The 14212-nt window shown below is 45.3% G+C and overlaps 1 protein-coding gene across 1 annotated transcript in view; it reads left to right on the top strand.

The window, feature by feature from the left end:
* COL20A1 (collagen type XX alpha 1 chain) overlaps positions 1-14212 on the top strand; it is a 134281-nt gene that overhangs the window by 78922 nt on the left and 41147 nt on the right. The window contains exons 23-26 of the mRNA XM_083744105.1: positions 1238-1376; positions 6695-6837; positions 8618-8727; positions 13966-14124. Of these exons, the coding sequence (XP_083600231.1) occupies positions 1238-1376; positions 6695-6837; positions 8618-8727; positions 13966-14124 (551 nt within the window). The remainder of the gene's footprint in view (positions 1-1237; positions 1377-6694; positions 6838-8617; positions 8728-13965; positions 14125-14212) is intronic.

The raw sequence follows: 14212 nt of genomic DNA, 5'->3' as shown, positions 1-14212 counted from the left end.
GATATTCCTCTGCAATTGAAAGGATTTCACAAACAGAATTGCTTAGTGCCTCAGCTGCGCTCCTTTGACCTATTCCTCTTGATACCAACCGCATATAGCTATATATGGTCTACAGCTGTGGCTTCAACTTTCCCTTGATAACATTATTAACATTTAGCGCAAACTTTAATTGAGATGAGAAGATTTCAACGCCAGGGTCTTTTGCAAATTTTAATCCCCATACAACATACTGCCATCTTGATAGATAAAACCTAGAACTGGGTTATGGGGAGATGAACCTGGTGGAGGCAGGATATCGATTAAAAGCCCTCCTTCCCTTCTTTTTATGCATCCCCTTTACTATTTATATAATTATCTCCTTTCCAGTTGTTCCTTCCTCCTGCCTGCACCCTGGCCTCAGCTTTCCATAAATTCAGATAAGCGAATGGGTTGGGGAGGGGGGAGGGAATTGCTGATTGCAAAGCCTGCTTGCATTAAAGACTTTAGAAAGTGACTCACAGAGCTTTAATGAGAAGTCGGCAAAGAGGGAGGAAGCTCCAAGGGCGGGGGGATGAGGCCCCCTCCTTCTCTTTTTTGTGGGAAAATATGTATTTGCCATGCAACTCAGGTCAACCCTCACTTAGCAGTTTAAAGTGTGTGGGGAGAGACATGAAAATGGGAAAAGAGCAGTTTAATTTTCTGCCAGGATTTTGCTTGCCTGTTTGTTGCAACATGCAAGCTGATGCTATTTGGGAATGACCGGGCAAATCTTTATGGCTGGTTCACCCAAACGTCACACATACACAACCATTGGGACAAGCCACCTTGTTCAAGAGAACAAGGTTCTAAGAACTGGGTTTGGATCTGGGAGCTCTGGTTTCAAAACCTACATTTGCTGTGGACCTGATCTCCAGCCCCTCGCTCCTCCCCTCCTTTGAGAGCCAGTGTGGTGTAGTGGTTAAGAGCGGTAGTCTCGTAATCTGGGGAACCAGGTTCGCGTCCCTGCTCCTCCACATGCAGCTGCTGGTGACCTTGGGCCAGTCACACTTCTCCGAAGTCTCTCAGCCCCACTCATCTCACAGAGTGTTTGTTGTGGGGGAGGAAGGGAAAAGGAGATTGTTAGCCGCTTTGAAACTTCTTAAGGGGAGTGAAAGGCAGGATATCAAATCCAAACTCTTCTTCTTCTTCTTTGTGGCGATTGCTGCTTTTAGTATAAACAAGGCATTTCACTATATTCCTGGTTCTCTGTTTTCTCCAGGTTATGATATGATGGAGGTGTTTGGACTGATGGAAAAGGAGTACGCCTCCATCAAAGGAGTTGCTATGGAACCCTACATCTTCCTAGGAATCCACACTTACACTCTTTTCAGGGATATCCAGCTGACCCGGAAGACAAGGTAAAGTCTATGGCTCCCATTACATTTCTGAGCACAATTCAAAGTGTTGGTGCTGACCTTCAAAGCCCTGAATGGCCTTGGCCCTGTATACTTGAAGGAGCATCTCTAGCCCCATAGTTCAGCCTGGACACTTGGTTCCAGCTCCGAGGGCCTTCTGGTGGTTCCCTCACTGCAAGAAGGGAAGTTACAGGGAACGAGGCAGAGGGCCTTCTCGGTGGTGGCACCTGCCCTGTGGAAGGCCCTCCCATCAGATGTCAAGGAGATAAAGAACTATTTGACTTTTAAAGACACCTGAAGGCATTCCCTGTACAGGGAAGTGTTTAATGGCTGGTGTTTTGTTGTGTTTTTAATGTTTTTTTTGGAGCTGCCCAGAGTGGCTGGGGCAACCCATTGAGACAGGTGGCATGTAAATAAATAATAATAATATTACACGGGAAACTGGCTTAGAAAGCCTGATTGCAAGGTAAATTATTAGCAGTGTGGGGGTGACGGAACCACTTGCTGCTGCTGCTTCTTAAGTCTGTTTTATGGGTGATTGCACGGTCTTCATTGTAACGGGTTGCTCCTTTTTTGATTTTGTGTTATGCCTCACACTCTTGAATTTTGCAGGTCACTTAGGGACTTTGGGTTAAACCACAGAGCCTAGGACTTGCCGATCAGAAGGTTGGCAGTTCGAATCCCTGTGACGGGGTGAGCTCCCGTTGCTCGGTCCCTGCTCCTGCCAACCTAGCAGTTCAAAAGCATGTCAAAGTACAAGTAGATATATAGGTACCGCTCTGGTGGGAAGGTAAACAGCGTTTCCGTGCGCTGCTCTGGTTCACCAGAAGCGGCTTAGTCATGCTGGCCACATGACCCGGAAGCTGTATGCTGGCTCCCTCAGCCAATAAAGCGAGATTAGCGCCACAACCCCAGAGTCGGTCACGACTGGACCTAATGGTCAAGGGTTCCTTTACCTTTAGGGACTTTGGGTGGAATTCAATTAAACAGCACTGTCAGCAGAAACCCTGCAGAAGGACTTCCACTTGCACAACAGGGCTGTCTCCCCTTTCCTCCCCTTGTGCCCCCCCCCAATGGCTCTGGCAGGGGTCAGGAGGATGCCCCCCAGAACAACGTCCGAGGGGAGGAGAGGGGAGGTCATTCTGTCTGGGCAAGCTGAAAACCTTTCACAGACAGAGTGATTGGAAAGGGGCCAGGGAAAGAAAAGAGTGAAGAGAAGAAAAAAAAAATGAGTGGCACTGAACTACCTTGTAAATGGGCAAATGTTCAGTAAGGTGAGTGCTGATTTGGGTAATTTGTTCGGCTCTGTCAAATGTGCTAATTTCAAAGTGAAGTTTGCCATTAAAGACTATTCAGGGCAGCCCTAACACAAGGTTAATGAAAGAGTTGTTAAGAAGAATTGCTTTACTTAGGAACATAGGATATTGAACCAGGCCAATGGTCTATGTCACTCAGAACTGTCTGTAACCAGGGTTTCAGGCAGGAATCTTACCCAGCCCTGCTTGCAGAAGCCAGGGATTTAAAACCGAGACCTTTTGCATGCCAATCAGGTGCTCTACCACTGAGCTACAGTTCTTCCCTTGCTTTGAATACTCTCAAGCAACCTGATAATTATTAGTATCATTGGGTGGAGGTGTTTCTGGGGTTCTGGCAGAAATGATCTCTGCTGCACAGAAGAAAGCAACTGGAGTTTGAAGCTCCCACGCTGGCGGATTCGGGTGGAAATTCAGAGTTTCTGAAGCACCTCTTTCAGAGGACAAAGGAGGTTGTTGCTTTTCATGGCATCGTCTCTGTGCAGAGGCCCATAAATTGATTTCTGAAACGCCTTGGGATAAATTGAGGAAGCCGCTTAGCTATGCCGCCAGAGCGAGCCGAGGTACTGGAGATGTTTCATCAGCAGGGTCTGATTCGATATGCATATATCTCATCTCAGTGCTTCTGCTTTCGCTATCTCACACTTGCGGTATCGTTAAGCAGCCATCTATCCGGCCATCAGATAAGGCAAATGGATCTCTGCCACGTGCAGTTTTCTGATGACATGCCTAAGAATTCCCCTTCTCCTTGCAGTCACTTTTGGGAGGAGTAAACAAACTTCCAACCCACTTTTGGAGGAAAAGATTGCAGGGAGAGCACTGTGGCTTCCTCCTTGACATGGAACCAAATGACCTTGTGACTTACATTGCACAGTCAAAATTAAGGGTGTCTAATTTTCTAAGTTTAACCAGCAGCCATGGAGAGGGGGCAATCAGGATTGGGGCCATGGCACATGAGGAGGGAGTTAACCCTTACCACAACCACATGAAACTCCATCCTCCACCCTTAATATGTTATTCACCAAGGTATTTTCTTACATTGTGTGCCCAGTTGCAGACCCCCGCCCCTCCGGCAGTCAGTCCGAGAGCAATGATTACACACAACAATGTATTTTGGGATTAAAATGGCCACAACTTTATTAACAATTTCAGATGTAGGGAACCTTGGTTTAGGCACTGGGTGTGTATCCCTCTCAGTCCTCCATGCTGGGGCACTGAGGTATGGCAGGGTTAATTGGAACAAAGGGAGGCACTGCAAAAAGTGTGTTTACACAGCTAGCCCCTCTTTCCGTGCAGCTGAGGGGACTGCCTTTTCAGCATTTGGCCAGTGACTCCCCTCGCAACTCCCCTTTTAATGGGGAACCCTGGTAACGCCGCTGCAGGAGGGGTGAGTCACCACTTCACACACCCCTTATTCAATTGATAGACGAAAGGATTCCACCCAAGGCCTAAAACCGCCACCCAAGACCACAGAAATTGTGGTCTCGCCACCGAGACTACCTACAGCTAAAAGAACCTGCTAGAGCAGCCTTTCTCAACCTGTGGGTCCCCAGATGTTGTTGAACTACAACTCCCATCACCCCTAGCTAGCAAGGCCAGAGCTCAGGGATGATGGGAGTTGTAGTCCAACAACATCTGGGGGCCCACAGGTTGAGAACCGCTGCACTAGAGGCTTGCCAACCATTCCTCCAGGCCGTGCTTAACATCACCGAACCAGTGTTCATTCCCCCATGGGGTCATGTCTGAAAACTTGGATTGGTATTATCTTACACTAGCTGTCAGGGACTATTCAGGATTTTAGACTAGGATCTATCCTAGCCCTACCAGGAGATACCAATGATTTAACCTAGGACTATCTTCATGGAAAGCAAATGCCGTACAGTAGTACCTCGGGTTACATACGCTTCAGGTTACAGACTCCACTAACCCAGAAATAGTGCCTCAGGTTAAGAACTTTGCTTCAGGATGAGAACAGAATCCGTGCTCCGGCAGCACAGCGGCAGCAGGAGGCCCCATTAGCTAAAGTGGTGCTTCAGGTTAAGAACAGTTTCAGGTTAAGAATGGACCTCCGGAACGAATTAAGTACTTAACCCGAGGTACCACTGTACCTGTGAGCTATGGTCTTTCCCCACAAGCCTGGTGTGTTTGCTTATGATCATTGCAGAAGCTGGCCATCCGATTATCCTGAGGACATCTCCACCTGTTCATAAATACTGGGTCAACTTTGCCACAGTTTTATGGCCTTCTGCAAGTTGTGCAGGTCTCCATTAATCGATGACTTTGGAGCATGACTTTGCTTGTCGAGTTGCCTCCCAGAGTCTTCTCTGTAATCTGGGGTTTATAATGGCCCGCCATGTATCCCATTTGATTCTATTATTGACTACAGCTTTGCAAAGCAAGACAGACTGGATTATGAAGAGGCAGGCTGTAGCTTCCTTTTTAAGTTTAATTGCTGAAACATAGGGATAATTTTAATCTTGTTTAAAGAAGCAAAGCTTCTTAGCATCGAATTGTGAGATTCCACAGAGTACCCTTAGTCAAAATGTTCAGAGACTCAAGTTGGTTTGTTCATGTAGCCAGAATATGTGAAGACAAAGAAGGAGGCGGCTTGCCCTTTCAAGGGCATGATGCCATTTTTAAAGAAGAAGGGAAGTATGAGCGTAAGACCTGACCTTTGGGTTGCATCCACACATTGTTAATTGAGCATGGGTCCCAAAAACACCCATGGAACGAGTTAGTCACAATTTAAGCACCACTAATTTCAGTGGAAGGGACGTGGGAGGCGCTATGGGTTAAACCACAGAGCCTAGGACTTGCCGATCAGAAGGTTGGTGGTTCGAATCCCCACAACGGGGTGAGCGCCCATTGCTCGGTCTCTGCTCCTGCCAACCTAGCAGTTCAAAACCATGTCAAAGTGCAAGTAGATAAATAGGTACCTCTCCAGTGGGAAGGTAAATGGCATTTCCGTGCACTGCTCTGGTTCGCCAGAAGCGGCTTAGTCATGCTGGCCACATGACCCAGAAGCTATACGCCGGCTCCCTCAGCCAATAAAGCGAGATGAGCGCCACAACCCCAGAGTCGGCCACGACGGGACCTAATGGTCAGGGATCCCTTTACCTTTAATTTCAGTGGAACTAAGAATCGCGTAATTAGTCTGGATTGAACTCATTGCCATGAAGTTGAGAACTGGCAGCTATCACGCCAAGGAAGCCGATACATGATGCTCATCATATCGATTATTATTATTATTTATTAAATTTGTATACCGTCCCATACCCATAGATCTCATGGTGGTTCGCAACATAAAACCACAATATATACAGTATATAATATAAACAAAACAATGCACTGCACCCCAGTGCGAACCACAATTCTTTTATCTGATGTAGTCATAGAATCATAGGATTGCAGAGTTCAGTTCAACCAGAGCAAAGGCAATATAAATTCAGCAAAAGAGGCGGGTCCCACAGAACAAAATACCTTGACGGCCAAGAGCCAGGGTAAAGAGGTGTGTTAACAACAACAACAACAACAACAACAACAACAACAACAACAACAACATCATTAATTATACCCCCTCCCATCTGGCTGGATTGCCCCAGCCACTCTGGGCGGCTTTCAACACATATAAAATCACGCGGCAAAAGTTGTATAGTGAAGATGCAGCTCTGTGGGGAGGGTGTTTCACAGTTTATGGGCTGCCCCAGAGAAAGCCCTCTCCTGGGCCACTGCCACCCCACACTTCTGAAGGCTATGGGAGCACCAAGAGAGCTCCCCCTGATGATCTTGGCATGCAAGATGGTCTGTGAGGATGGATATTTTGGGTCTATGTCATTTAGGGCTTTCTTCAAATCTGGCAGCCAATTTGGTTTCTTTTGGGTCACTAAAACCTCAGGTAGGTTTTAATTGTGTTCAGTCTGTTGCCATGGCACCAGGGATTAACTCTTGGAGGCCATTCCAATGTTCTCTGCTTAGAAGAGCTTTTTGTGTCTTCACTTATTTCCTCAGCGAAGTGTTTCCTTCTGGGATGCCAACCGAATACACTATCAGTTTCCTCCTCCGGCTCCTGCCAGAAAGCCCTCGGGAAGCCTTTGCTGTGTGGCAGATAACAGATGAGGACTTCCAGCCTGTACTAGGCATCATACTTGACCGTAAGGAGGCTCATCGATCATTCGGCAGGGAGATTTGGTTGCTACAAGGGATGGGGGATGGGGCAGCAGAGCCAGAATTTCCCGGAAGACAATTATCTGAGAAAATTCCAGACGTTTTTCTTTTCCTTGTGTCACCTAGACAAAGCAGCCGCTTGGCAGAATTCTCTCTGAGTATTCTGCACTATTTGTGTGCCTGCTATGAAGGGGCAATGCATGAATAGGCATCACATCAGCGCCAGACATCGAAAGCACGTTTAATACACCTTTAAAGCACACGGCTTGCCCAGAAAAAACTGGGAGCTGTAGTTTGTGAAGGGTGCTGGGAACTGAACGCTCTGTGAAGTGGTTCCCAGGATCTTTTATGGGGGGAAGCAACATGCTTTAAATCTGCCTTAAATTTGCTTTAAATGTATGGTGCGGATGTGAGCCTAAACTGCCCCAGAATGATGGCTGGTTCAAGATGCAAAATGGCAGCCGGTTGCATACATGATTGCTCTTTGCTGGCGCTGGCATCAGCGTCAATGCCCTGCTATCAGGAGCAGGTCAGTAACAACGACATCAGTGAATTCTTTTTTCAAAGAAACAAACAGCTCAGGAGGCCAGGCATAGTAAGGACAAACTCTTCCCAAAGATCTTGCCTCAATGAAGCAATTTCAATGACTGATGGTCGTCACCTTCCCACAGCACTCCTCCTTCCCAAGCAATCTGAGACTTCATTGGAGTGGCTGTCTTTGCTCTGCCCTCTTCATACCTCTTCTGGTCCTGGGAAACCAAGGCGGAGGGGAGCTGGTTGCAACAGGAGAAGGAGTCCCCCTGGCTTCTTCAGCAGCCTGCCTGATCTCTGCCTCTTGGCCCTATCCTCTCCAGCCTCCGCTTCTCCCTCTGATTCTGGACTGCTCCCTGCTACAGCCTCTTCCTGCTCACTAAACCCTGTTACCTCTTAACTTCTGACATCCCTTCCTCTCAGTCATCTCCCAATCTTCTCCCTCTGACCGCTCGTCGTCGTCCCACCACCAGTCCCCAGGCTCTGAGCCTTCATCCCTTGGGGGTTCCCCAGCTCAAAAGGGGGTAGCAATTTTTTTTTTATTCATTTAAAAAATATATGTGCCACTTAATTACAATGGTCTCTAAGCAGTGTACAAGAAATACTATACAAAATGGTAAAAATGGGTTAAAATGATCAAATCAGTCTTCAGTTAAAATGCCTCCTGGAATTTTTAAGAAGAATTCAGTAGGTACTGGAGGTTAAATAGGAAAGATTCAAATGACTGGTATACATGATTCATATATTTTCACACATACACTATGATTCCCATAGACCAGGGGTGCCCAAACTTTTTCCAAAGAGGGCCAGATTTGATACGTGAGGGCCGACCTTTTTTTAGGATTGAAGTTGTAAATTGTTTAGCTTTTCTTAGGATTTACCCCCAAAGTTGTTGAGCTCCCCCCTCCATTTTTACCACAAAGTTGTTGAGCTTTATTTAGGATTGAAGTTGATAAGCTATTTTTAAAAGGATTTTACCCCAGGACATATACTGCCACGGGGGCCAGATTAAATCAACTGGCAGGCCAGATTAAGAACCCGAGATGGACTTTGGACATGACTGCCATAGACCATCTCTTGAGATGCTGTTCCATTCACTCAGATTTTTGGTTCTCACAAGTGTGTGTTTTACTATTTTTCCCATGTTACTTCAACATGTGCAAAGCCTAAAGTCCAATGCCATCTTTCGTTTTCTTTATAACCCCTGGGTTATTTGTCATCTTCCTCCCTCTATAGCCAACAAGAAATCCTTGATATATTTCCACCGTGACTATGAAGCTGATGTCGAGGAAGTCACCTTTGACCAGCAAGAAGTGAAGAAGATATTCTATGGCAGTTTTCACAAGGTCCTTTATCCAAAGGAGAAATCCATTCAGGATGATTTTTTTTTTTAAGTCTTCCTTTCCTCTTTAAATGATGATTCTAGAAATATCCTTGGGACATTTGCTAACCTGTTGGTGTTTGTACGTGCCGAGATAGCAATGAACGACGGGGTGTGTGCCAGCATAATAATGAATTACTAAATCACTTCCTGTCTGCATGCATTAATCTAGGCAAATGTACGCAATAAGTTTCCAAGAAGATATGCAGTAAGGACACGGGCACAATCTGCAAAAAGAAAAAAATAATAATTAGGATCCAGTGACTCAGGGATTTTAAAATGATCTGAAAATTAAACTGACGCAATTAGCTGGACCTATAAAGTGACCTTATACTGAGTCAGACCACTGGTCCTCTGAAGCTAGAATTGTTTGTTCTATTTGGCAGCAGATTTGCAAGGTTTCGAGCCAAAATGTTTCCTAGCCTTGCTATCTGAGTTCTGTTTCAACTGGGGGTGCTGTAGCATTAATCTGGGGCCTGCTGTAAGCGTACAAAACACTGCTGAACCTTTCGTTACGTAAATACAATACAGTGGTGCCTTGCAAGACGAAATTAATTCGTCTTGCGAAGCATGGCTATTAGCGGCTGAGCGGCTTTAAGAAAAAGGAAAAAGAACTCGCAAGAACTCACAAGACGTTTCGTCTTGCGAAGCAAGCCCATAGGAAAATTCGTCTTGCGGAATGACTCAAAAGACGGAAAACTCTTTCGTCTAGCGAGTTTTTCATCTTGCGAGGCATTCGTCTTGCGGGGCACCACTGTACTAGTAACGACACACGCAACGTAACAGGCTGTATGTAACAGTATAACTTCTATTTTAAAAACACACATAATAATAATAATATTATAATAATTTATTATTTATACCCCACCCATCTGGCTGGGCCTCCCCAGCCACTCTGGGTGGCTTCCAACAAAATATTAAAATACAGTAATGCATCAAACATTAAAAGCTTCCCTAAACAGGTCTGCCTTCCGATGTCTTCTAAAAGTCTGGTAGTTGTTGTTCTCTTTGACATCCAGTGGGAGGGCGTTCCACAGGGTGGGTGCCACTACCGAGAAGGCCCTCTGCCTGGTTCTCTGTAACTTGGCTTCTCGCAGCGAGGGAACAGCCAGAACAGCCAGAACAACCCTTGGCGCTGGACCTCAGTGTCCAGGTAGAACAATGGGGGTGGAGATGCCCCTTCAGCTATATTGGACCGAGGCTGTTTAGGGCTTTAAAGGTCAGACCAACACTTTGAATTGTGCTTGGAAACTTATTCAACATATCATGTCACAATATATAATTCCATAGACCAAATTATCATATGAGCAGAATATATTCTGAGAGATTAAAGAGATTAAAGATAGATCAGGAGATACAGCCTATTCAGTTCTTATATTAGCAATAACCACGATGTGGAATGCTTATATCAATCTTGTAGTGTTCCACGTGTCTGGAATTACATGTTGTGACATGATATGTTGAATGATTTTTTGAAATAGAAGTTATACTGTTACCTACAGCCTGTTACATCGCATGTGTCGTTACCAGTAAACATAGCATGTGCGCCACCAGTGAGCTGTAGCTACTCAATATCACATGTTGTGCATGCACTGTGTTTTTTGTTTTTGTTTTTGTTTGTAAATACATGCAGGTCCTGCTATCCAGACACTTGTTTTACGAAAATTCACTTATTCAAGCACCAAGCATTAGTACCCAAACCTCACCATACACACTGCAGATTCAGATATCCAAACAGTCGGACCTGCATGCAGTACCTGAAACAAATAAGCAGTCTTAAGCAAGCCTTCCTTCTTTGTCTTTTGCTGGTGGGAGACGGGGAGGAAGGGGGAGACTTTGGTCAAATAAGAAAGCAAATTTGACTTCCTTGTTTGCCTTTTGCAAGGTTTGAGAGAGTTTTCCCACTTTTTTATCATTTGGGGTACAAACGTCTATGGCTGGGAACGCATTAGAAATTTCCCCATAGGCATCAGTGGAAATGGTTGACTCCTTATGTGAACACCCGCCTAACAAATGATTTCCTGAGAACACACTGTGTTTGGGTAGCAAGACCTGTGTGTATTCTTCTTCTTCTTCTTCTTTGGCAATCACTCGTAGCCAAGTAAAATTGTCTTCCATAAACACGGTTTTAACATTGTGTCCGTAAGTGACTATGAAGGCCAATTCTGGATCCATACGTCCTACCACAGTGGGGACATTGGTTTCCGGGCGGGAGTTGATCACGGTGTGGATTTGCCAAACGTGCTATATACATACTATATTTGTGGCGTGCATCAAATGCAAACTTTCATTAGTCTTTGATTGGATAACCTGGGCCATGACCCTCTGCCTTCTTATCCCCTTTCTATAATTTGCTCCTGGAGTGTCGTAGCACCTCTCTTTTAACTCCTGACTCTTCACCTTTTTGCTTTGGCAAGTCAATGACCTTCGCAGGGAGTATCATCTGTGAGTCCACTTTGGTCAACAGCCATAATTTAAAGAGGCAGGGCCCAGTATTTCTAGGCAATTTCTCAAGCTTAGCTGGGTTTCAACTGTGAAATATTTAATGCCTTACTGAAGCCAATTGGTTCTCATCTTACTGCTCTTGAATTGACTTGTACCTTTGACAACGCCTGCTTCACAGAATTGGCAGGCTCTTACTGAAAGGAGGGGATGATGGCAACACTCTTTCTGTTCCCTTCTCCTATTTCCAATGTGTTCCTCTCTTTGCCTGGAACAGGCACTTCCTCTGTCTCCAGCCGTCCACATTCCTCTTCTACTTCCAACTTCTCCACTAAGGCATTTCCTTTTGGAAAAACATTTCCTGGACCACCACTGCCGCCTCACTTCCTCCAATGTGTTGCTCTTTCAGCTTACGTGAGACCCACATCTTTTCCACGCATTATGCCAAAAGCACCAAAGATGAAAGCATAAATCAGTTCCTCCTGCCTCTTATGCATGGTTTTATTTTTGCAGCTTGTTACATAAACTTGGGATCAGATGAGCTGAGATTTCTGATACACATCCTGATGATGTTATTTTTTGATGAACTCCAAATGAACATTTGGAGAACTTTTGCCTTTCTTTAAGAACCATTTGCAAAATGTTCTCTCAGAATTATGGATCTCATTGCCCTTCCATAGGGTGGAAAATTCTGGGTGCAACTGTGGATCCTGATTTAATATTTGCTAATATTATTTTAATAGAATGGCAGGAAACAATGGTTTGGACCCTACTTCCTCTAGTTTCTATCTTAGCCCATCATTTCCAGTATAAAGTAAAAAATACTGATTTATGCAGCATCAACTGAGACAAACTTTTATTAGAATTTTATTCCTCCCCCCCTCAGAAAAAAAATAAATCAGGAAAATGCTGCCTCCATTTTTACACCCATAAATAGCACAGAAAATTTTTGGAGGTTGTTTTTGTCCATAAGCTATGAGTGGATTCTCTTCTCAAAACACACATCCTTTCAGGATAGAAACTCTCTCCTTTTCCCATTGTCTTGGACGGTGGCCCATTTGTCAGAGCACAGCATTCGTCTCCAAAACAAAGGCCATTACATTTTTCTCAGCAAAAGAGAAAATCACAGTTTCCTCCTCTCCCAGTTTGCTTTCCGCCGATTGCCAGTGACCAGATTGCAGGAAGAAAAGGTCTTTTGGAAATACAACTGAAATTTTCTGTTTAAGAGCCCATTTGACACAAAATGCAATTGGCTACCCTTTCCTAAAACTACTTCTAGTAGTAGAAATAGTACAACTGGTAGCCACTAGGTTTTTTTTAAAAAACAAAATAAAATAAAAATATTATGGGACAAATCTCCTTTATCTCCTACAAAAAACAACGCCTTTGGAAATGGCTTAGACTGAAGCCTAGTTCATACACTAGGTCAACAATATCATGGATTGCAGCAAGGAAATCTTACAAGTGGTTGCTCTGCCATAGATCATTAGATGTTAGCGATAGGAGTTCTAACCTAGCCTTCCTGGTATGCTGCTTTCCTATGTGCAGGGAAAGTTTGTTTTTAATAGGGAAACACTCCACAGTACACACACACACACACACACACACACACACTGTCTGGTGTATTCCACGAAATGATTCCCCACCTGATATGCTGATTGTGTGAACTAAGCCTGCATACTCGAGAGTTCCCCAGGTCTCTCTCCCACAGCAAGCTTCCCGGAACAGCAGAGCTTCAACCTTAATCTAAGCCCAAAAATGCTACCCTGGGACCACATTCATTTGGCACATAGGACACATTGAAAGTGCTATGACTGCCAAAGTTTCCTGTGAAGAGGGACCAATGATTAAGCCACTCTAAGAACTGTACCTCTGTGAGAGGAAAAGGGGGCACCTGGACAACTCTTAGCACCCAAAATGAACTACAGCTCCCAGAATTCCTTGGGGGAAGCAAGCCACGAGTGTTTAAAGTGGCATTGTAGTGCTTTAAATGCATGCTGTGTGTGTGGCCTGGTGCAGTTCTACCCCAGGGAAGGGCTTGCTCCTGGTGTGAAGGATCTCCTATGACTAGTGGCGCTAGTAAAAAAGCATAGGGGTTGCCGAACAGAAGGTCGGCGGTTCAAATCCCCACAACGGGGTGAGCTCCCGTTGCTCGGTCCCTGCTCCTGCCAACCTAGCAATTCGAAAGCATGCCAAAGTGCAAGTAGATAAATAGGTACCGCTCCAGCAGGAAGGTAAACGGCGTTTCCATGCACTGCTCTGGTTTGCCAGAAGCGGCTTAGTCATGCTGGCCACATGAGCTGTATGCTGGCTCCCTTGGCCAATAAAGTGAGATGAGCACCGCAACTCCAGAGTCGTCCGCGACTAGACCTAATGGTCAGGGGTCCCTTTACCTTTTAAGATCCACCAACCAGAGTCTGGTGCAAGAAACATAAAAATTAGAATTAAAGAATTCTGGGCTGCAGAATTTGTTTGGAGTCTGGGAAGTAAACAGGACACATAATCCATGCAAAAATCTTCTCATGGTGACTGCTATCCAGCTTTCTTCATTTCAGCAGGATGATTTGGGATGTGGAGAGTAATTATACCATTAGCAGACATCTTTGCTGATCTGCCAAAAAATTACCTAGGTATCTGCTTTCTGCCACCCCCTGCTCTACACCGTGTCATGCCCATTATTTTGTCAGGTTGCGTTACGGCGCATCGAGCTCTCCAGCTCCCGTGGTGCAGCTCAATGAAACTATTCTTGTCTGCTGAGCAGGTGCACCTATCTGTGAGCCGTTCCAGGGTCAGGCTCTATATCGACTGCAAGAAGACATCGGAGAAATTGCTTGGAACTTCGGAGAGCATTTCGACGGCTGGCTTTGTCATGCTCGGGAAGCTGACCAGGACGCGAGGGCCGCGGAGTGGGTCAGCAGCGGTGAGTCCTGTTTCCTGTGAGTTGAGGTCAACATGTGCTCTTGGGTGAAAGATGTAGAAACACAGGGCAGAAATTGCAGGAGGGAAAT

This window comes from Podarcis gaigeae (assembly GCF_964106915.1).
Source record: "Podarcis gaigeae genome assembly, chromosome: 6".
Taxonomy (NCBI): Eukaryota; Metazoa; Chordata; class Lepidosauria; order Squamata; family Lacertidae; genus Podarcis; species Podarcis gaigeae.
The sequence above is the reverse complement of the archived record's forward strand: the minus strand, read 5'-3'. Positions and strand labels throughout refer to the sequence as shown.